This window comes from Prinia subflava, chromosome 6 (assembly GCF_021018805.1).
Source record: "Prinia subflava isolate CZ2003 ecotype Zambia chromosome 6, Cam_Psub_1.2, whole genome shotgun sequence".
Classification (NCBI taxonomy): Eukaryota; Metazoa; Chordata; class Aves; order Passeriformes; family Cisticolidae; genus Prinia; species Prinia subflava.
The window spans coordinates 19,396,402-19,420,545 of NC_086252.1; the positions used below are offsets into that span (position 1 = coordinate 19,396,402).

A 24,144-nucleotide genomic window follows, 5' to 3' on the forward strand; every position below is an offset into this window, starting at 1 on the left:
ACTCCTAACTAGTGCTGATAGCTGTGAGGGCAAGCAAAGGTGGCCCATGAAAAAGAAAGGTTGTCTGTCTACTTTGTCTTCTCCCTCGCCCTCCTCCTTGACAGAAGCATAATGATTTCAGATCCATGAAGGTCTTTTCCCCCCTCTTGCGGAAAAAAACTTTTAACGAGCCCTTCCTCTTGTGAGAAAAAACCATTGCCCTGTAGACTGCCAGAATATGCTGAATATGTTTAGTGTTGCTCTTTGTATATTCATGATCCCACTGGGGTAGCAGAGTTACAGTTCCAGTGTTCACATGCAGTTTTAAAATGTTGCAAAGAACACACTTCCCCTAAAAAGATTGCTCACGGTTTGCTGTCTCTAAGCTAAGTATTCAACCACCAAACACAGCTTTGATTGCAGTATTTTGCAAGTAGCTTCTCAGTGTCATTATACAATTTATTTAAGCATTTTATTAAGAAGCTCAGACATAGCCTTAGGCCTCATGTAGGCACATAAGAAGATTTGGTTAATATTTTGGAAAATATAAAAGTGTAATCTTTGCCTGCTTAAAACTCTTTCAGTTCTTTCAGAGCGAATTAATAGCAAGAAGTCAGTGGAGCCACAGTGCTGAGGGGTCAGGTAATGCTGTGAAGAATGGGCTCCCTATTTTAGGCTACTAAAGTGCACAAGCAATGTTTCAGAACACGTAAAGCAAGCAGATGTCAAGTGTTTGGCTGTCCTTTGCAGAATTGAACAGGAGCAAAGCACTACCACTATTCCTGCTCAGAAAAAAAGCTAATTATTTAGATGTGAGAGGGAGAAATGAAGCCATTTTCACACTCCTTTGGGATTAACATATGATAGCTGAGACCACCTGACATTTTCAGGCTGTGTTATCTTTCCTGTCTAGTCTTTGTTGAGTGAATAGTGTGTGTTTTTCTTTCTCTTCTTCACACGTGGATTCTAGACCTGTGGAGAGCTGTCTGAAAAATGGGTGAATGAGGCAGTGTGAGTGACATCTCCTTTCCATACAGATGAGAGATCTGCATGTGGAGATCACAGGCACACCATCTGATCATGAGAAAACCATGTGGGATATGACCCCAAGTGAAGATATGGGCTTTTGGCTAATAAAATTTCTTTTAACCTGCTTTATAATTAGAGCCTGTTTTGAAAGTGTGCTCTGTGACATCTGGTTCCTATTAAAAAGGAAAATGAAAAATGTTTTTGAGTAGTATACAGGGTAATACTGGGACATTGTTTAAACAGCCAGTACTGTTATAAGAACAGGGACTTACAGATAATAGGAATATATTGTTTTTGCAGACAACAGTACCTTTTAAAAATGCAAGAACATAGGTACTCACTATTGTCTCTGATAAAGCTATTTGATACTTGCAAACAGATGCCTATAATTCAGTGGGAACAGAAAATCAAAAATGTAAAAAAGATTGCATTTTATGATGGCACAGGTTGGCAGGAAGGGCAAATTAGGATGTTGTCTAAAGTGAGTTACTTGCTCATTGCTGGCATTAATGGCCGATAGTCCAGAGAAGACAGATTGAGGTGAACTGCCTTGGTACAAGGCTCCTTTAAAAGTGCCTTGATAACTATGTGCACAGAGATAGAAATTTGCCCTATTTATGAACTGCTGAGTGGTCTGCTAAATTGATTGAACATCACTGAACAGTACAAGTTTTCTAAGAGTTTCGAGACAGGAGCACTGTAAAATGTGAATTTATGCAAACACTGTACCAGGCCTCTGCACCTTTAAAGAGTGCACTTAAATTGTTCAGTGATTAGCAACTCAGTTCATACCTCAGTACAAACTTGGCAATTCTTCAGAAGGTCTTGGCCACTAACCTGAATACATTGCAGCACAGGATGCACCCCACACTGAGGAGGAGATGGAGACCTACTCCATATCTCCATGTCCCTACGTGCCCTTGAGTGGCCATCCATACCCTTACTCAGGAGCACACAGGCTCTGTACACAGCCCCGGGTCAGCTCCCGCTGACATGGCTCTGCAATGATGTAATTCACCAGGCCTGGGTCAGGGACACGATGGAATTCTGTGTGTCCTTGAGTAAATGTGTAACACAGAAGATATGAAGAGATGATGAGAAGAAAAACAGCACTGATGTTCTCCAGGTTAAAAGCCAAATCTCACTATCCATAATCTCTTCCTGACTTGTCACAGTCAGATCAAAATACGTCTGTTTTCTTTGATTTTCATTATCCATACTGAAACACCTACATGACTTCAAATCAGTTTGGAGTAAATATTAACAGGGAATAAAACCCATAAAATTATTTAAAAGACCTTTTGAATTACATGCACTTCTGCTTTCTCTGGTCAAGACTGTTCCTTCAATCAGCCTGGGGCCTTGGATCCTTCTTCTCTGTGCTGTATATTAACACTTACCTGACAAGGGTGAACCTTGCTGGGTGCTGCACATTTCCAGGTCATCAGTGGCTTGGACAATATTTAAATACAAAGTTATTGAAGATACCTGTTAGACAGTCCCTTTGAAGTAGTCTTGAAGATTCAGGGATCCTCTTTGGTAAATATTTTTGAAAAGTTTGGCAGGAAAATCTAATACGTCTTTGAGCTGATTTATCTGCCAGAGAGGCAGACTCCACATCTTTACCACAGGATTCACAAGAATCTCATAAAAAGTGTGAAATAATTCCAAAAACTGTAACAGAGGAAAAACAAGGTTCTATGGAAAATATAAAATCAGACAAGCTGGACATTATACTTATGTTTCTTACTACTCAGGATGAGAATAGGCTGGCAAGATCCCTGAAATATTACGAGGCTCATTTAAAAGTGCCTCAGTAATCATGCAGCTGCTTGCACAGAGATACAAATTTGCCCCATGTATGAACTTCTGAGTGATCTCCTGAGTCACTGACTATCACTGAACAGTAAAAGGTGTCTTTCATCTAAGTGTTTCAAGACAGCAGCAGATTATATTCCCTATTTCTTCAAAATTCAGGACTAATACTGGGTATCTGAATTTCCAAAGTGAAATAGTTAAGTTGTAGTTACTTTAAAATGCAATCTATCAAAATCTGCAAATGATTGAAGATTAAATATTTCTTTCAAAAATCACACCCTTAATTTAATATGGAAGGAAGAATTACACTGTGATAGTTTTAGGAAGTACAGCTCCCCAAAATAGCTTTAAAGCATTTTATCTTACTTTTTCTGTAATAGTTCTTGAGGAGGTAAGAAATATAATTTTATAAGTTTGTTGGATTATTGCCGTGAAGATCTGATTTTGGTCAGTCGGGACCAAAAGGGCAATCCTGCAACCTTCTCCCAGATGAAAGTCTTATTTAATTGACCTTTGACTAAAAATAATTTGATTAACAACACATTTAAAAACCCCAAATTATTTGAAGAACAATGTTATTAGTTGTGGATTTTTTTAATGTTCTCTGCTTAAAGACCAAATCTCAAGTTTTTTAACCATATCCCATTTTTTTGTTGAGATTAATTTATTTGAATTAAATACCAGATGAATTGGTTTATATGATATGTCTATTATATCAACGACATTTAAGTTTTAAAAATAGGAAATGAATTGACCTTGAGCAGCATATGTACTCAAAATTTATAATTAAGAGGAATGTTAATAATTTAATTTTATAAAAGGAACAGCTGTTCTAGCTGATTGGAAACAGCTAAAAGTATAAAATGTATTTTGTGAATGCAAAATTAAAAGTTAATTTTATTATGGAGTGCAATTTGGCAACTAGAAATAAATTATTGAGATGTAAGCAATATATTTTTGTAATGCTCTACCTATACATCAGAAAGGTCATATGTATATTTAAATGCCATATTACTAAAAAAGTTTAATGATTTCAGTTGAAAAGCTATCATATAATTTAGCTATTTACAGATGAATATGAAACAGCTATGATGCATATATACCTCCTTTTCCCAATGAACTATTTAAAAGCTTTACAGAGAAAGAGTTTTATTAAATATTTTTTGTATTAGAAACTGTTAGTCTCACTTACCTAAATAAATCTCCTAAGTCCCTAATTTTCTGCCTTTGTGTGTGTGTGCCATTCCTAGAGATTAAGATTTTCATTAGCATTCGATGCTATGGGTTTTCACTTAAATACATCTCTCTCTCCTGACAGGCTTTGAACTAATTTTGATTGCCTATATTTTAACCTGTGCATTTTCAAGCTTTAGTGTAGTCATTACATACATACACAAGGTGCATAGGCTACAGTGTGACACTACCAAAAAAGACCCAAAATAGTCTGCTAGACCAGGCAGTACAGATGCTTGGCAAATTCAGCACGTCTTCAAACTGGAGAAAAATCTATCCGTAATGGTCCAGCTTAGAAATCACCACATATCCCCATCATTGGGCTAATTTCTGCTGGTTACAGCTGCTCCTAGAGGAACAGGTCTCTGGCTCTCAGTCAGGCTCAGCTTGCACCAGAACCCATCGCTTCAACTTGTGCTGATACTTCCTCCTGGCACTCAGCAGCGAAAGGCCATCGCCATGTGGGAATTATTCTATCCTGTAGGAGACCCTTCCTACTTTGGGATACTGTTGTTTCTCCTGTACTGCTTCCAAAAAGAGCACATTCCACTACTCTCCATTTTAAGCAGTGTTGATCCATACCCAGAACTGAAAGACTATTTAGTGAAACAAACTCCTTTAAAGCAATCTGAAATTCTCTGCTTCTACATTCTTAATGTAACTTAGTTTCAAAGAAAGGAACCAGATTGCCACAGTGTGCCATGAAACACTTTTAAAAGTAGTAATATTGTAATTCCTGATGAAATATTTATTCCTGTATCAGTAGTAAACGGGATGCACTTTTGTCTCAAAGACTTTTTTTTACTAAGGACTTCTGGATCAGGTCCATCATTTATTTCCTGCCTTGCTGTCATTCAGTCTGGAACACTAAAGATATCTTCTACTTAATATCACTCAACCACACACTTCTGACACCTAAATCTTTGGCAAAGGAATGCAAACTAATGAAGCTAAACATATTCCTCTCAGTGTTTTCCATAGCACAACAGTTTATAGAAGATTCTTCAGTAGAAAAGAAGAGAGCTGCTTGGTTATTAATTTAGTAAGTTGACCCTAAGAATATGGTGTAGGAAATTAATTCAGAATAATAAATATTAAAATATTTTAAGGAGCTGTACCATGGTAACTGTCCATTAACTTCTCAGTATTTCAGATACAAGAGTTCTCATGGTATTATCTCATTATTCCCCAGGAGAAGAGATTCTTGGTGGTATTTGACATACATACAAACACATTAGTTTTACATGTCCTGTCATTACAAACATTTGTCGAGCTGTGTTTTTCCTTGATTCAGAAGTCCATGGCAAAGTGTATCTCTACCAACATGGTTGTGCCAACGCTTGCTTGACAATTGCCATCAGAGGATCTCACCTGAAGCTGAACAGTTCCAGATTAGTCCTGGTGAAGTTTTGAAGGCACTTTTAATTTCACTGTCTCAAGTAACCAGAAAATAAAGCTGATGTAAGAATATAAGGAGCAAATAATGTATTCTCAATGTTAGAGTGCAAAATTTAGCAAATTACTGATCAAGTTGCTCAGTTTGGCTACATAGATTCCAATTTAAAAAATAGGGAACTCGCTGCAGCAAGAAAGGTTATTATTTTCAAAGAAATATGCCTTAAGTCATACTTACATGATAACCAGTGAGAGATAAGAAGCCCTAAAGGCTGTCATTATCTACCAAATCATTGTTTTGTGCCAACTATCCCCTCTGCAGGACAATGACTGCCATTTTGTTGTACTGGCAGGGTAACTTGTCTCAGCCCCTAAATTTTGCAGTTTTACAGGAAGTTAACATTCGGGAAGAATGTTTTGGCTCTGCTGTGCCACAGACAGCTTAGGCGGGGAGCAGCTGTTTGGGGCTGGCCCTGTGGCCTGGACCTCTCTGAGAAGTGGCATCACTGACACTGACTGCTGCACAAATATATATGTCCCAGTCTGTAGAACTTGACCTGTATGTTCATTTCCAGTACTGGCACCGTGCATTTCTCTTTTTTCCCCTCAGCTTCATGTGAGGAAACAAAATACCGAAAATAATTAAAAAAACCCAGACCTAACCCACCAACCAAAGCCAACAGGCACCCCCGTCCGAAGCGGGTCCCGGGATGTGCAGGTGTTTACCGTGAGCAGCTCTCAGGTGGGTGCGCTGAGCCCCGCTCGGCCGCCGCTGTGGAGCCGGCCCGGCCCGGCCCGGCCGCCGCCTCAGCGGGAAATGGCGGGAAGGCGGCGGCCGCGCCTCAGCGGGGCACCCGGGGAAAGATCGAACGACACCGACGCGGCGGGACCGTCCCTGCTGACCCCGGTGTGAACGTGTTTATTTCACGCTGCGGTCGCGGGCCGCTTTACAGAAACATCTCATGCTGGACCCCGCGCGGGGTCAAAGACAGAGGGAAACACGTGTATTCAAACGTAACTATTAAATAACCTGTACACAAAACTTCAGTCTGTTACCCTGAAAGCACCGAGGCTCGAGCCCCAGCGTGGCCACACCGACGCTGCCACCTCACCCCCGGGTGTCTACAAGCCTCGACCCCCGCGGCCGGCCCGGGCCGGCCCCGCTCTTGCCCCAGCGCCCGGGACCCCCCTCAGCCGCGCTCCGGGCCGGGCTGGGCGCCTGCCCCGGGGCCCTATGAGCGTCCAGTCCCGGGCCTGAGGGTCCGCGGAGGCCGCCCCCAGCCGCGGTCCTGCTCGCCGCGCCCGGCGAGAGTCCGAGAGCCGGCCGCCCTCTCTCCGCCGCCGCCGCCCTGTCCCCGGCGGCGAAATGCCCCCAGCCCGGGTCCCGCCGCGGCTCGGCTCGGCCCGCAGAGGCAGCAGCCGCCGGCGGTCCCTGCGGTCACAGGTCGCGGCTGTCCTCCCGCTTGACGCCGTCCGCCGCCGCCTTCAGCTTCTTGTTCTGGTGGGTCTTGACGTGCTTGGCCAGGTGGTCGCTGCGCATGAAGCGCTTCCCGCACTCGGGGCAGACGAACCGCTTCTCGCCCGTGTGAGTCCGCAGGTGCCGCTGCAGCTCGTCGGAGCGGGTGAAGCTCTTCCCGCAGAAGAGCCAGTTGCAGACGAAGGGCCGCTCGCCCGTGTGCCAGCGCAGGTGCGCCTTCAGGTGCGAGGTCTTGCCGTACACCTTGCCGCAGCCGGGGATGTGGCAGATGTGCTGCTTCTTCTTGCCCGGCTCCGCCTCAGGGGCGCTGCCTGCGGCCGACTGGCAGTTGGGGCAGCGGCAGCGGCGGCACCTCCTGGCCGTGGCCGCCAGGGGAGACTTGGTCTGCAGCAGGGCGGCGATCTGCGTCTGGTATTGAGCGAAGTCCGAGTGCCCCAGCACCAGGCTCCGCGGCAGCGCCGCCGCTGCGGGGAAGCGGTGGCCGCAGCCTCCCGGGGCGCTGGCCTGCTGGATGCTCCACCAGGGGATGTCCTCGGGCGGCGGGTTGGGCGACAGCTGCCGGCAGGGCTGGGCGGGCGGAAGCAGGTTGGAGTACCCGGGCGGCAGGGCAGCCTGGGCGGCGTAGGGGACGTAGGCGGGCGGGCAGCTGGACGGCAGGGCAGCCATGGAGGAGGGCAGCATCTTGACGGGGGAGAATTCGTAGGGATAGGAGGGGTCCGCCGGGGGGGTGAGGGGCAGTTCGTGAGAACCCCCGAAGGAGGGCTGCAGGTGGTTCTTTTGAGGGGTCAACCCCAAGCTGGGATGCGGCGGCGGCAGCCCTCCCGGGGAATGCGCTGGCATCTCGCCGCTCCACGGGTGGAAGATCCTAGAGGGGGATCCCAGCGTCGGGTCGTAGGAGACAGGCAGGAAATCCGAGGGCGCTGCGCCCGGCTGCCCGATTCGGCTACAAGTAGCGGCCAGAAGAGCCAGGGGCGAGTGCTTGGCCAAGTCTGGGGAGGCGCTGGGGGTGCGATCCTGCGCAGGAACGGGAGGGAGGGGAGAAGGGAAGGAGGGAAGAGAGCGCGTTACTTGCCGCCCGCCAACACCGGCCTGCGAGAAACTTCCCGTGCCGCTGCCAGTGCGCGGCTGGGGCCGCCCCGCCGCTCCCCGCACGGCCGGGGAACTTTCCGAAAACAATGCACACCCAGAGGGCAGGACGGGCCCGGCCTCCCCGCCCCGCCCAGAGACCGGTCCCGCCTGCGCCCAGTGCCGCCGGCCCCGCCGCCGCTCCTGGGCCGGGGAGGCAGCCGCTGTGGGCAAGGAGGCGGCCCCCGCGCCCCCCACACCCCTTGGCACGGAGCATTGCCTGGAGTTAGTGACGGGCTGTTGGCGGGAGAGGGAAGTTACCAGCCCGAGAAGCCCGAGCCCGACCTCCTACCACCGCGGGGGTCCCCACCTACCTCTCCGGGCCGCCCGCCGGGTAAAGCCCCGGGAGGGATGCGGCGGACGCCAGCTGCCCCCGCGCAATGCGGGTCACAGCCGCGGCACTCGGCGCGGTTCGAGAAACACCGGGTGCGGGTACTGACCTGGAGGAAAGCCTGGAGGGAGTCGTTCCGGAGGACAGCCACCGCGGCCATGGCTACTGCGCCCGGGGCGAAGGGTAGGCGCCGGGGCACTGCCGAGGCATGAGGACGCCGAGGGGAAGACGAGAGGCTGCCCAGTTTCCTTCTCTCTCCCCCTCTCTCTCCCTTTCCTTCTGATCTCTTCGCCTCTGTACGCGTCCCACCCCCCCCTCGCTGCGCGATCTCCGCGGACTGTCTGACTGCGCCAGGATCACCTCCAAGAATTTGATAAGGACTTTGCCGGGCCGCCAACCAGTCAGAGGGAAGATTTATGGCTTTGAAGTTTGCCGCTACCCAATCATCAAAGAATAGCGGCTCTTTCAGAAGCGAAAGCAAATCCTTTGAATCCACAAAGCTCCTATGGTGTGTTTGTTGGTCTGGATAAAAGAACTGATTATTAGGGGGGATGGGAAGGGAGGAGATAAAGGCGGGACAATTAATGAAGTAATCACTATGTGGGAAATGTATATACACAAATAATTGGATTTTCTTGATCAAAGGACCCCTTGCCGCCTAGAGACCCTCGCGTTGGATCTGCAAGACACTGGATCCCCCCTCTTTTTTTTTTTTTTTTTTTTTTTTCAATTAAATTTGTGGCAGAGCCCTAAAGTGACAACGTGTCTTTGTTATCGCTCGAGGAATCTGCCTTCGGATTCCTCTGATAGTGTTTAATGACTGAAAGTAACACAGCACAGCGAGTTCACCTGATCGGGGCTGGTCGACCCCAGCCGTAAAACTTCCCTGGAGTAATTGTCGGTGGTTCCTCCCCGCTCCCTCCCTCCGCCCGCCCTTCCCCCGAGGCTGAGGGGTATGCCCTCGATATGACTCGGCAAATAACCGCGCGTTTTCCCCTCTGGTAGCTGGATTTGTTTCACTTCGCTCAGCCGGCATTGCCCCCTTGTTACCGGGAGCCCCCGCCTGGCGCGGGGCCAGGCCGGGCGCCCAGCCGGGCCCGGGGAGGAGCGGCGGGCTGCCACCAGCAGCAAGCGCTCCCTCACATAGACACACTGACAACCCGGGCAGCCGGGAAACAGAAGGGAAAAGTTTCCTCTTCCCTAGCGGGAGCCGGGTGTAAAAGACATAATTTCTTTAAATGAGGACCGGAGTCTCTCTTGGCGGGCCTGCCGAGCCGGCCTGTCCTGCGCCGGCGGGGAGAGCAGATCGGAGCGGCTCCTCGGGGACACGACCACCGCTACGGATCTCTGCCTCCCCCGCTCTCTCACCTCGTGTCCCAAAGCCAAAGTCGGCCCCGAGTGCTTCGTTACTTCATCCCGCACCTTTCGGCCTTTGTGTGTACATGTCTATACGCATGTGTGCATGGAGGATCTAACCTGCCTTGCGTTCAGCATGTGTGAGGCTATTGACCCTCTAGCCAGCACCAGACACATCTGGGTCACAGCTTGCCGCCACCGTCGGCTGCTGAGCTCGGTGGGCTGCGGGGCTGGCGGGACCCCTCGCATGTGCCGCCCAGCAAGGGGCAGGCGGGCCCAGCGCCTCTCCGCGGGCCCGCTCCGCTCCGCGCTCCGCCAGGGGCCCTGGAAATGCGCTCCTCTCCTCCCCGCTTCCCCATCTGCTGCGAGGCCATCGCAAACGCCGGCCTGTTTGGCCAGGTACCAAACCAGGACGTTCATCTCCATCTTGAGGAGGCGGGGGTGGCCTTTCGGGCAGATGCCGGCTGGCTCTGGTCCTCCGGAGCTGTTTGCACAGGTAACTCGATCCTCCCCGCAGTCGCTGGGTTCAATTGTATTCGCACCGCCACTGAAGTCTCTTTAAACGCCAGCACACAGAGATCTTTATCTGCCTTTCCTGTGGAAACAATCACTGTCCGCTCAAAGACTTTCAAGAGTTGTAGGGCTTGAATTAGATCGGTTTCTTTGAAGGGATTAAAGTGCCAAGTCCTCTCCCACGGCTCCATATTGAGTCCTGGGGAGAAATAAAAGCTCGACCCCGTGTAACACTACGCAGCAGCCATATCAAGCTCTTCCCATGTGCCCAGGTAACCGCTTCGCCAGGTTGGCAACAGGAAGACGAGTGTCTCGCATCCAGCTCTTTTACCACGTACTGATGCATGGAGGCAAGGTTCGCCGCTGCTGCAGGACCCCGCGGCCCGGCAGCAGCCCCCGCCAGGGTGTGAGGTTGTGGGCGATAGGGCTCCCCATCCCTCTGCAAGGCTGCGGGCCTCAGGGGGTTCGGCACCTCCATCCACCGCACACGAACACCCCGTGCTGCCGATCCGCCGGGGGTGCGCCGCGTCTACCCGGGACATGGCGGCAAACGGGGAACACAGCGAGCCGAACACAGGCACTGCCTCGCACACCCCCGCCCGCAGCCTCGGGTGCCCCCCGCTCACTGCCAAGCTCCAGACGCGCCGCTAGAGCTGCAGCGGGGCAGGAGCGCGCTCGGTGTCCCCTCGAGCCGGAGCTGTAGCCAGGGCAGCCGGAGCCCAGGGGGAACCCCACGGGGAGCCCGACCCGCACCTCTGCTCGCTGGAGGAGCAACAACTCGCCAGACAAGCGGAACGGCGGCGCTCGCACTTGCGCTGTCCCTAAACCTCTGTATCCCCAAACCTAGGTCAAACCCAGAGATCTGCGAGATGCCAAATTTAACCCCTACCTCTTTTTTTGTTAATTCGTTTTACCCAGTAAATCCCAGAAGAATACTCAGAACAATGTTTCTAAACGAAATGAGAGCGGATAGGTCGATCAGGAGCCTCTGAGCACCCCGAAGTTCCCTCCATTCTCTAAAGTACGGTATTTCCCCAGACACCTCGACGAACCACAAAGATTTGTCAAGTCACAAAAGAATTAGTGGAAAACTGGATGTTTCTATACAGCTGCCACACTTCAAATACCATAAATCTACATCCAAGAAAGCACACTACCTAAAAATCGAGAATAAATTCTCACTTCTGGAAGAAACCAACGGGCTGAAAAATGAAACGTTTCAGTCATAATTTTCTGTACAAATAATTAGTGTTCAAACTCGGAGCATTTCAGTCTCCTGAAATGTATTCTTAATGAAGTGATGTTCAGAGCTGTCATTAAAAATGCAGGGCTAGAAGATCAAAGTACAATATTTATTTTAGAAATTTGTTTCAGTTATCAGGAGATACAGGTATCAAGGCCAAGTGTCAATTCAGTTACACAAAGCACTATTTCCACGAGAAATGGGCTGCCGCTAAGTCCTAGTGCAAAGCGAAGGGACACCAGAGATGAGCTGCAGCGCGGGAGGCGGCGCGGCGCCGGCGGGGGCGGGGGCTGCTCTGGGCGGCGCAGCCGGGCCGGGGGCCGCTCGGAGAGAGGGAAAAGCGCAGCCCTTGTGGAGCTTCTGCCCGCAGACCAAGGGGCCGGTCCCGACCCGCGGGGCTGTCGGGGCCGCAGCGGCGCTCGGGCCCACAAGGGGGGCAGCGGCGGCGCCGTCGGCGCCGGGGCCAGCGCGGCCTGAACTGCTCCCGCCACGGGGCTGAGGGGCAAGGGCCCGGCTGCCAGAGCCCCGCTGCCTCCACGGGACTCTGCCTGCCCCGCGGACAGAGGGGCTCAGGCTGCACTGGGCTGCATGGCTACTGTCGAATTAAACGGAGTACATGTAAATCAGGAGTTACCATCACTATTTCTGAAATAGTGTCTCAAAAATCAGAATTTTTCAGATTCAGGTATCCCAGAGTGGCTATACCACCATGCAGGGCTCTGTGGACTTCTGTTTGAATGCAGGTAGCACACGGGAATAAGAGCTGCTTGCGTGCCAGTGGTACCCTCCATGGTTTCTGCTGTGCCACTGACTCCAGGACCCGAAGCATCTCATCCTGGAGCCTACCCCAAAACCTGTCCCAGTGATGGCTCACACCGCCACAGCCAGGTCCTCTCATGCCATTCACAGTCCCCCTGCAAATGTATTTGCAGTCATCTGCCATGACCCACCCCAGTCTCTCCTGTGATCACCACAGTTCCCCAGCTCTTCCAGCACAGCCATGAACAACCCTGGAAGCCTGGATGGGCTCTGGCCACCTGCCTGTCCACAACTTGGGGTTCCTGGGTTGCTTTCCATGAAATACTGTTTTCTATCAATTGTGACAAAGAATCAGAAACAGGATCATTTTAAAGTGAAGAGCTGGATTAACATTCAGCCAAGCCTCCTAGTCAAGTTGTCCACAAGAAGTGGCAAAATTTACACCTGAAAAAGCTTTAATAAGCTTGCTCCAGAAGGCCGTTTCTTCACACCATCCCTCCTTCTTCCAGTTTAAAGATGTACTAACAGAAACCACCCATCCACAACAGCAAGAAGTTTCACCAGAAGGTAAATTACCCGAGGTACACAGCTTCAGACATGTGTAGATACACTGCCAACAGTTCTGCGTTATATGCATTAATACTATTTTTATTTACTTCAGCATATTCACATTTTGACAGTAGACAACATGACTGGCATAAGAAGAGGAATCACCAGTTCACGCAGTGTAATTTGAACATCAGAAAATGAAAATAAAAGAAACACTAAAAACTGCTATGGTATCTCCTGATGTTTTCTGTGCTTTAGGGAAAACCACAAAATCCTAGACAAGATAGGCACATGTTAAGGCATATTTAGGATTTAAAGGCTTGCCTCAACATTTCCCAGTGTAGGTGTGGATTTGACAAAGATTTATAGAGGACTTCCCAAACTTCTGAAAGATGAGCTGCCCTTTATGAGAAGTAGAACAAGTTTTATGCCTCACAAAGTTTTATGCCTCACAAACCTGTTGTCAAAGTTTTAAGTATCTTCATGCATTCATCTTCTGCTCCATCTTTGCCTGGGCCTTAGTGACTCTTCCTCCTGTCTTGGGGTATATTGGTGAAGGTTTTTGGATATACTTACTTCCCTTGCTTCCATATTTTAAAAATAATCAGACCCTTAATCATAACAATATTGAAAGTGTTATTCTTGGCTCTGCTTGGAATGCCTGGGACACTTTTAGTTCAAGATGATAATTTCGAAATCTCTGGAAATGCTTTCTGCCTCTGGCATCCATGGCTGCATTTTCATCACAACTCTAATAGCTAGCTATGGACTTCTACAAAATGGAAAGCAAGCCAAGACTCTGGTGAGCAGCTGAAAAGGATCTGCTGTGTGCCCCCTGCTTGTTCTCTCATTTGGGGAACCATAACGTAAAAAAGCCTCTGTATTTTTGATGGAATGCATTTGTTTGGGGAAGACTGGATGGGAACTTTTAATTTTATGACTACAGATACATATAGGTATTCTTTTTTTGCATTGTAATCAGTATAGAATGAAAAGGTAATTAAATTGTTATTTGCTTCTTCTTAATTACAGAGACTATATTATCTAAAAATTTGATCTCATGATAAGTAATTTTAGTTACTTAGTATATTTATTGACAAATTAAACAGCTGTCTGTGTCTATACTGTGTTAGAACTACAAACAGCACAACTTTTATCCAGAAAGATCATTGTTTAATCTACACATAAATACTGGATGATCACATGGCTGCCACATTGCTATTGATTTGGCTGAGTGGATTAAGCCAACACTGTAAAAACACACCTGTTATTTAACAAACTCGTGCTATAATTTTAGAACCTTTTAGTAGAGAAAACAGTAAGTATTTTCTAATGGCAGTATTTTTCAGTATTTCAAGAACCACTTTTGAAATAACCCATTCTTCAGGGACTGTTGAACAAGAATGTATAAAATATCCATAGTATTTATTATAAGGGGCAAGTGCTCTATACAAACTCTTCAACAACTCCACTTTAGCTGAGGAAAAAAAATAGAGTTGTGAAGAAAAAGCCCAATAGTTGGATTGTGAGGGTCAAAACAGGGACACAGATATGGAACATGACTGGCATTAAAGGTGTCTCAGGTAAGAGATACTGTCTTCACACTATGGGAGAGAATCTGAAGATCCCCTCTGTGTGATGCTTTCAAGGTAGGTTTTTCCCTACATACATACATATATACATACATACATAATTAGTGATACATACATATTAGTGAAAGGCAGCCTATAAGCTATGACATAGGTGAGTGCCCCTAACAGGGGGAGAGTTTTTGAATGGGACCTAGAAAAACTAGATTTCTAAACTGAGGTGGTTTTTTTTTTAAATGCCAGTCTTCTTGACTGCCACCAGAGGCTCAGGATTCCATGAAAGATTGGTGAAAACTTCAATTACAGTTCTGAAATGACTTATCTTTCCCTAGCAAAACACTGCTCTCATAGACTGTCAGAAAAATCTTTTCAGGAAAGCAGTGCATAGTATGTTTCTGTCTCATTTCATAAATTGATGCCTTAAGTGGTGCAGAATAATACATAAATAGCTAAATGCAGAAATTACATGAACTACCCAAATATAAATTTCCCTCCCTCCAATTCTGAAAAACAAAACACCATCAAAAAAATTATTTCATATGTATTTCAAATATACAGTATTTTTGTTATGATTTCCATCTTCATAGAACTATAAAAAGATGAAGTCATTCTAACCAAACTCTCAAATACTAGAATCAGCTTCCTTCCCCTTCTTTACAAGGGGCATGATGCTTGCTGTACACACAGCTGCTCCAGGCTTCAAAAGAGGAGCTCTTTGGCTCAGTTCTGCACATAGATTATGAGTCTGCTCCTCACCAAACACTTAAACAACTCACCCCAGCTCAGCTGAAACCTCAGGAGTACTGGCTGAGGCATGTACCTTCTGCTGGCTGGCCGGCCATGTGTAAGAGACAGTCCGAAGATCCCTCATCAAAAGCAAACAACCAATCAAAGCAAACAACCCTAATGTGGGAATAAATCACATTTCACTTCAGTCTTCAATCAGCTCCTATTGTTCAGGGACAAACAGCTTGACCAGCTGTTTGGGAACTCGTGACAAGATGAGGAGAAGGGATATTCTCCTCAAAGATGAGTGTGTCAGCATGGCCATGACTGGTGAACCAGTCTAATGAACAGGATCATTTTTCTCACAATTCTGGAACCTCTGAGACAGAGGGAGAAAACAGAGGAGATCTTCAAATGCTTACATTTTTTGGCTTTTCTCCCTCAGTCAATCTTACATACCTATTTTCCTACTACAGGAAGAAAGCTCGCATATTCTACTGGCATTGAGCTGAGAGAATCACATATTACACATGAAAGAGAGAAAAGTACATGGCAAAGCACAGATACTGCAACAAAGTTGAAATGTGTTTGTCTAAATTACCTAATTCTTATGCCTGGAAATAAGAACGAGACTACGATGCTGCAGTGCTGGCACTCCAATGCCCAAATGATATAGAAATCTGTGACTGAAAACCACTGACTGCTTCTTAGGAGGTCACACTAAACCACAAAGAACTATTTTCAAAATTTTTTGTCTTAAAAAGAAGCTTGGAGAAAAATCCAAATGCCAAGTCATGCAATTTTATCTGTAATCAGACTAACTTTTAAAATGCTGTCATTCTTATCAATACACAAGAGTATGGCACTGAAAAATAATATTCTGTCAAGATTCTTACAGAAGGCAGTGGAGTAGATGACCAGAAAAAACTGAATTGGGCTCATCATTTACTACCTTTTTCTACTTCCATTGCTACACATGCTAAGTGTACTTGGCACATGGAGTGATTCAGAAAGAAGTTGCTCTATAGTGCCAATGATTCTCTTTAATGAGACACAGTTATCAGTTGATTTATGAATTTCTGCTGCCTGTTCTCATTAAGGGTAAGGTAATTTGCATTCTAGAAGTAAGACTGTTTACAAGAGAACATAATAATCAAAACCCCTCTAAATCAAGTTTTGGAAATGTACGCAGAGAGGCTAGAGATAGTTCTAGCAATGTGCATAGCTTTATCCATTAAGCTCTACTGCAAAGACTCAAGAGAAGGTGTTACATCTCCAGTTTTATCTACTTTTCCAAATCACTATAGCATTCATCTCAGGAATTTAATATAAGAAGAAACAGAATGAACTTTCTGCTTGAGCCTTCTGATACCCTTGTGACCTCCTCCTCCTGGGAGATCCAATGCTGTTAATTTAGATACCATATGCCTCACTGGTCATCAATTCAACTGCTGCTCTCTATGTTACAGCCTTCACAGCAATTTTGATCACATTGCCTATAAAACAAATAATTTCCTCTACCTACTGTTGCTCTACCAGTCAGACAAGCCCTAGCTGATCAGTATTTTCTTATAAATATGTAGAAATAGCACAATCAGGTCAGCTTTGTTCTTTCTTTTGGTATATGCTTCTCCACTATTATTTAGACACTATTTGCAGTGCTCCAAAGTAAAGCGTCAACAACCAGAAAACAAGAGAGGAGGAATGCAGGAAAAGAAAAAAGAGCTACACAGACTCTGAACTAACACTACTGGTCAGATATCTGAATGTAAGCCAGCATTTCGGGAGGGGTCAGAAGCAAAAGCCTACCCACCTAGATGGAGAGAAAAGGTAACCTCCAAGCAGACAGCACATCAGTGCTGAGACTGACTACAGAAGCTAAGAATGAGCATGGAATTACACGTGTTAATGCTGGCGACACCGATCATGAGAATACCAAGAGCAGCTCAGCCTGAGCAATTGATTGAAGCTGTTTTCATCTCTGTGGGGTGTTCTTTCACATTTCACTCTATGCAGCCATATACAGCCACCTCCGACACTCAACTCATACATACATTCAACTTAGGTAAGGCGTGGAAACTTTGTCTCCGCTTCCCTGTTCTCTCCCACCACCAGCCAGAACAGCAATTACACCGTTTCTCTTCTTTTTCTAAACTTCTGTCAACCTGCCAAATTTACCAGTGACAGGGTATGTATGGATATACTAGCCAGGTGTGAGAGGAATATTCACATTTTTCTGAGTAGCAGGAGTGCAGCTGCTGAGCTGGATGGAAACAGAAATTGGATCAACAAGCAAAATCTTGTGACAGTCCTGACTAAAAAGGTGGTCAAACTGCAGTGAGTGTACTGGGAGGAACTTTAGTCACTTTGAGCACATCTTCTTTAAAGCATTTATCTTCTCAACTCCTCTATAAAAACATACTATGTTATTACTGCTTTTTTATCAAAGGCAACATTCTTACATTGCAATGCAAGATATAACTAAAAGTATGTATTCTATTACCATCTGTTAAAACCAGGTGGGGCAGTGTTTCTTTATCTCTTCCAGGGCCCATCCTATCCCATTCCAGGGATATCTTCTGTTAAGGGGCCATTGAGTCTCGCTGCATGACTGACAAAATTGTCATTGCATTGTGGGGCACTCCACCCAAGGGGAGGAGCCAAACATTTCTACCTGAATAAAAATCTGATAGTCAGAACACCAGGACAGCCTGTTTCCACTGGAATCCCAGAGGAAGATTGGACCCATCTCACCATCCCTGAACCTTCAGAAGAAAACTACACCCTTCTATAGGATCATTGCTTCAATAGAACCACATCTGTCACTCCAGGTGGACTTGACTGGACTGCTACCAACACCCTGACCAACAAGGTGTCAGGCTGTATTCCGACTCTGTCAGTGTTCTCTTTTTGGTTTGTTTGCTTTTTCATACTACCACATTTTAATTTTCCTAGTAAAGAACTGTTATTTCTATTCCCTCATCTTTGCCTGAAAGCCCCTTAATTTCAAAATTATAACAATTTGGAGGAGGGGGTTTACATTCTCCATTCCAAGGGAGTCTCCTGCCTTCCTTAGCAGACACTAGTCTTTCCAAACCAGGACAGCAACACAGGGCATCACATACCTTGTTCTATGTCATATATTAACCCTGCTGAAGAGCAGGGAGTTGGACTGATGAGCAGAGGCACACAGCTTGAGACCAAATAATACGATGTTCCATTTAATTTCCCTTGCAAAGTCTAAACTCTTTTCTATAGCACTCCCATCCCCATGATATCACATTAGTCTCTTCTGACACTTGTACACTCTTTTAGCAACTTTTGAATTATGAGCAGTTGTTGATCTTTCAGACAGAGTGAAACTCAGATAAACTTGGACATGCAGAGGGGCAACAATGAGACTGTGGAAGCAATGAGGAGACAAACATGCAGCCTATGCAAAAAAAGCAATGAGCCAACACACCACAACATCTATATTTGTACTCTTCCTGGTGGACAGTGATTAGAGTATATGATAAGTAAAAAAACAGAGCCCAACACCTTTGCTTTACAAAGATGAAATACACATTAGGTGAGCTGAACTTAACAACTTAACAACAGACATGCCTCTATAACTCTAAACCTGAACATACTGAGCAGAAATAACTAGATACTTGCTTACTTTTGCAGCCCATCCTTTCTCTGCTTTAGCAAACTCTTCACTACAGGATTCTATCCAAGGCGCTAGTTTCACTTGCCAATCATCAAAACAACCACTCTCATGGTGATGACCTCCCCTGCAGACAGATTTGCAAGCTTTGCTCCTGAAACAGCTTTGGGGATTAATCTGTATTTCCTTGATCACACATTGGAGCAGTTAGAAGAGCTAATTTTATTCCACCTCAAGCAGACCTTCTTTCAATGCCAGTTTTCTCTTCCCCTCAGTGTTCCACCAATGTTTTCCAGTGAATCCTTGTACTACTGTATGAGATCAAACATAGTGAATCTGATGCTCTGCAAATACATGAGGCACAAGCACTCAACTGTATTGCTGGGTCAGCTGAAATTTTGGGACAGTTTTTTTTCCCTCACCAGCAACTTACTGATCCATGTTTGCCTGGTTCCCTCTAACAGTCTTACTGCCATTTATAAGGTAACTGGCACGTTCACATAACGGAAGTCTGAAGAGTACAAAAGAGGAAAAGAAGCCTGGGGTATTTTTTGCTTTTGACCATTCAGAAGAATTTAGAGGATGTGGACAATTATTTCTGTCTAACCCTTGTTCAGCACTCTTCCTTGGTGTCCTAAATTCAAGCCTGGTTTTATTGTTGTCCTTTACCACTATACACTGATATACAAGAGCTGAATGAAGACTCATAAGGTATTGAGAACAAGTTTGTATTCCTGCCTCTCAAGAGTGTATGTGAGCTATTGGCAAACACAATTTTCCAGCTACTGATTGATTATTTTGTCAAAACCAAAACCAGTGCAATCTTAATGAAAGTACCCAAATTTAGCCTGGCTGAGCAGGCAGCTCTTGTATTTAATTGTAAATGGGCTGTAAACATCTGAGATCTTTACATACTGAGAAAATAATACTATCTATATTTAGATATTTGAGAGAAGCAAGGGTTTTTACAAGATTGATCTGGAAAATTTGAAGTGATATATTTTGATCTTATTTTTCTGATATCTCTTCATCTGTTTAATTTGAAGGTGAAAAATACATGTTAGTGATATCCATCTCTGTGTAGTTTGTCTAAAGAGGCAAATAATTTCTTGCAATGTAATGACCCCCAGTAAAAAAGGAAGACAGAGAAAAACCATAACCACATTTCCTGCATGTTGTGATCGAGCAGAAATGGCAACAGAAATTTCAGTAGGAAATACTGAAATTTCCCAAGAAAATACCTAACAGTCCTCAAAATATTGTCCATAGCTCAAAAATACCTTAAAAGAAAGAAAAGTAGCCTTTAATGCAGTTGAATCAATATCTGTCATAAACACTGTATTTCCTTTCAAAGTTTATATCACTTCTAGCCTGTCAGCAATATTTTCAATTACTACGTGTATGTCCTTCTCTTAGAAGCAAAGGAAAGGAATACTTATGTTCCCAGAACTTCCATGTGCAAATTAAAAAAAGAATGTAAAGAGTAAGTTATAAACAGAACAGTGACTGGAATTTCTTTCTGAAAGCACTGTATTGAGTTACTAATGAGTTTCTAATACAGAAAGCTCTTTCAAATTGCTTATACCTAGTGGTTTAATAACAGGTATGCTCACCTTCTTCAATTGTACTGTTGCACAAGGAGTCCAGAATATTGTCCTTCTCGCCTCCTATTTTCTTCATAATTTGCAGATCTACTCTAAAAACCATTGGGAATTTCCAGCTTAAGTGTAAAAACCATGCAGATCTAGGTTCAACAAAGGTAGCCATCTAACAATCTCCACAAACACAACACAGCTGACAGCTGACTGTTAGCAATGGGGCCTCAGAAACAGGGCTTAACAATTTTGTTTAAGATCACAAGTTCTCCACCAACACTTGAGCGACAGAAGAATGCTCATTAGCTGTTATAAAAGCAAAATTGGTAGGGCTTTGTGTTTCAGTGGAGGGTCTGAAAGGCACACATAAGCAGACACACACCAACACATTGGAGAGTAGTATAAATCCTTCAATTTAAATAATTTGCAATCTTTTCTTCCTCTTGCTAATATGAAATCACTCTTTGTTTCAGTTAAAAACTTTTTTTTGCTCTCCATTTAATCATGTTCATATTTCTTTCTATTTAGCTCCAACTACTCTCTTTACGTGGTATTCAGTGTGATTTTATATTGTGAAGAAAAACACATTCTGTAGCAAGAGTTGTTTTGTCCCACTCTTGCTTTCTTTAATCTTTTGTTTGATGCATGGAAAGATGCTAACCTTTTTGTACTATCTTAACTGTAGTGATCCGGGAGCAAAGCAAATGAGATTTAGTAGATATGTTTCTGCTGTCATTATTAAACTTCATATGCTTTGCTATGTAGGCAACATGTTTTATTTCTCTTAACCTGAAAGAGGTTTCTGTCTTATTGTTGCAATTTATTAAGGGCAAACAATCTAGGGCTTATAATAGGCCTGTAGGCAGAACAAAGCCCTTGTCAAATGGAAGGGTTGGCTGCTCAGCTGGGTAGCATGTAAATGTGCAAAAAGAACTGTTTTGTTCAAAGACACTAGACATGCTTTTTAAATAAAACATCTCATATAATTGAGAGTTGCCATTTAAGTGCTGTGTTGGAAATGTTAATTAAAAAAAATTAATTTAACTGAAGAAATACAGTTGCAGTAAATTTTTTTTTTGTAAACTCACATAATAAATAAAATCCTGCATATCACTAAGGCTTTTACTGGAGGCTCAACACAGCATGTTTCTCAAAGAGCAGTTTCTTGTCATTTTATAACACTTTATTATGCAAGTTCAGTGACTGCTGTACTCACCTAGGCAGACTGTGTAAACCTAATCTTATCCAAAAGGTATTTTTTTTTTAATATAGGAGATCACCCTATAAGTCTGTTTCTTTAACATAGTATCATGTCTCAAAAAGTAAGACAGTTTCTCATTCTACAGCTCATTTAAAATTTATCATTATGTGCCTCTTTGCAAGAGCTGAAATTAAAATGAGAGACAAAGATAACAACATAATAGGCATTTTTTTAATGCACTGGTCCACTTGGACACAGGCAGTTCTTTTTTTTCTCTTGTGCTGAAATGTCTATTCAGGACAGTATCATCAATTACATTTTTCACTTTAACTTTCCATAATGTTTCCAGACTTCTCTATTTGGCAAAGACAATTGGGACAGATTTCTTTATTTTTTCCTCTGGCCTAAAACTCAAAACCCCCCACTTCCCAAACTGTTACCACCGAAGAGTTTATTAAATGGCTGAAAAAGACAGCTGGTCCCACCATCTGTTAAAAATTTTCAGGGGCCAAATGAAACAGGTTACACCTTTAGCCATGCCAAGTCTTCCAATACCCCCTCCCTCTCACAGCCTGTGGAGGGCTAATCTGAATTTCACGCTCTGATTTTGCTATTGCTAATGTCTGAGCTTCTTATGTGTGCTTCTTGTAGTTGCTTATATTAGTTCTCTAGCAGTATCAAAAGCTCCCCTCTCCTTTCAACCTAGCTCATTTCCAATCAACGGAATCCTGGGTCTATAGTCTCCCTTACAATAAGATACTGTACCTTGAAGGAAACCCACAGAGAACCTAGTATCTTACTTTTTGGAGCAAGAGAGAAAACCAGGAGTACATTTCTGTTGTTTTTCAGCCACTTTTCTATAAATGCTAATGGAAGTAATTCAGATGTGCCAACAAAGACAGAATCTGCAACACACTGCAGGTGTGAGGGGGCTGAAACAAAAGGGATGCTAACCCTAATGGTATTTCTTGTCATTAACAATTCTTTGATGTTCATACTCGAGGCTCTCTTTTATCTTGCAGTTTTTCAGCCATCTTTGTTAACATGCAGTGCAACTAAACCTTTTTTTCCTTAACCTTTAAAGACATCTGCAAAATGTTTATGCTAAGTTAGTTTCCATAGCATCTATCCGTAACACACATTGAAGTAAAATGAGATAAAGCTAGCAAGGTTATTACTAAAACATCAGTAAGTTCCTATCATTAAGTGAAAGGAGCAGATCAATAAAAAGAAGCTCTTAATGTTACTTTAATAAGGATGAGTTTCTTGTAACAGGACTGGGGATTAACTTCAGTGTAACAGAAGCACTGTTTATAATATAGCAGCTATGTTGATAAGAACCAGTTTGCTTTACTTGTACTCGTTAAAAAGAATTAAAAAATCTGCAAGTTCCCATATTAAAAGAGCATGTCACAATATGATATATTTAAAGACATTCTAATTTTCCAGAAGGGATTTCTCTACCACTAAGTGGGCAGTGGCATTCAGTCAAGGAGCTGTAGGTGGAGATTCTCCACATCCATCTGTCTTACCATGACTTACAGATGGAAAAACACTGTTGTCTTTTAAAATGTTCAACTCAGTAGGATGACAGTAAAATGAAATGAACAATCAAAGCACACAAGATGCCAATCTGAGCTACTGCACAGCACTACTAGCAAGCCCAGCGTTTTGCTCTCATCCCATCGGTCATGTCCTGTTAGATCACATCCCATTTTACCACGCTCTGTTGCATTATCGTTGCAGCATGCTGGAATGTTAAATGAGTAACGTAATCAATCAATACTAATTTCCAATTGGAACTCAGCAGTAAATCTGTACTGAGTTGAAGATGCCAGAGACTGTAACACAAGTTATCAGAAGTTACAGTTTTATGAAGCATGACATTTTGTTTTTCTTTCAAAAGTTCATTTCTAACAGGTCAATTTAATCAAATAAATTAAGTCTGTGTCTGCATTAAGTACAACACTTACCTTTGAATTTGTATGTAAACTTCCATCAAACTAATCCTACAGAACAAGAACGGAATGCTCATTCCTGGGGTAATGAGCATTCCATTTTTTGTAGTAAAAACTACAAAACTAAAAGTTTCTGTTTCAAAGACTTTGCAATCTCAGTAAGAGCCATTTTGTCACAGAAGTCTTTACATAATCTCTCCAGTTGCGGAACTGTGTTAATTTATTGCTTATAACAGGGAGCAGCAACTACATCAACTAAAAATCACTACATAAACCATGCCACACAATTTTGTGGAAGTACCTTCTGTCCACTCCATTCTCTTTGCTAAAGACTCCAATTTAGCCTCTCCATATCACCATTTCTCAGCTGTACTGCGATGCTGTACTCCAGCACCCAGTTTTCCGAGGATCACTTCAATCAGCACCTCAAGATTCTGCTACCCCTGTCCTGGCCTCAACCCTCTCCACTAGTGCCTTAGACAGCATGGGGAACCCAGTTCTGCTATTCCAGTTCTAGACAGGCCTTCCTCAGAGACTTGCCATGATCAGTAGCACAACAGTTTTTGAAAACAGCTATGACAGGCCAGCCTGCCTCCCATCACTGAACTCCAGCCCACTT

At 44.5% G+C, this 24,144-nt stretch overlaps 2 protein-coding genes across 2 annotated transcripts in view; both read right to left on the bottom strand.

The window, feature by feature from the left end:
- Positions 1–24,144, bottom strand: part of MYO3B (myosin IIIB) — a 222,531-nt gene that overhangs the window by 6,037 nt on the left and 192,350 nt on the right. The gene's annotated exons all lie outside the window — the stretch shown is intronic.
- On the bottom strand, positions 6,460–9,423 carry SP5 (Sp5 transcription factor). Its single transcript, XM_063401146.1, has 3 exons — positions 9,226–9,423; positions 8,497–9,045; positions 6,460–7,945 (listed from the first exon to the last, which is right to left on the bottom strand). The coding sequence occupies exons 1-3, from the start codon at positions 9,421–9,423 to the stop codon at positions 6,893–6,895; spliced, it is 1,800 nt and encodes a 599-aa protein (XP_063257216.1). The 3' UTR covers positions 6,460–6,892.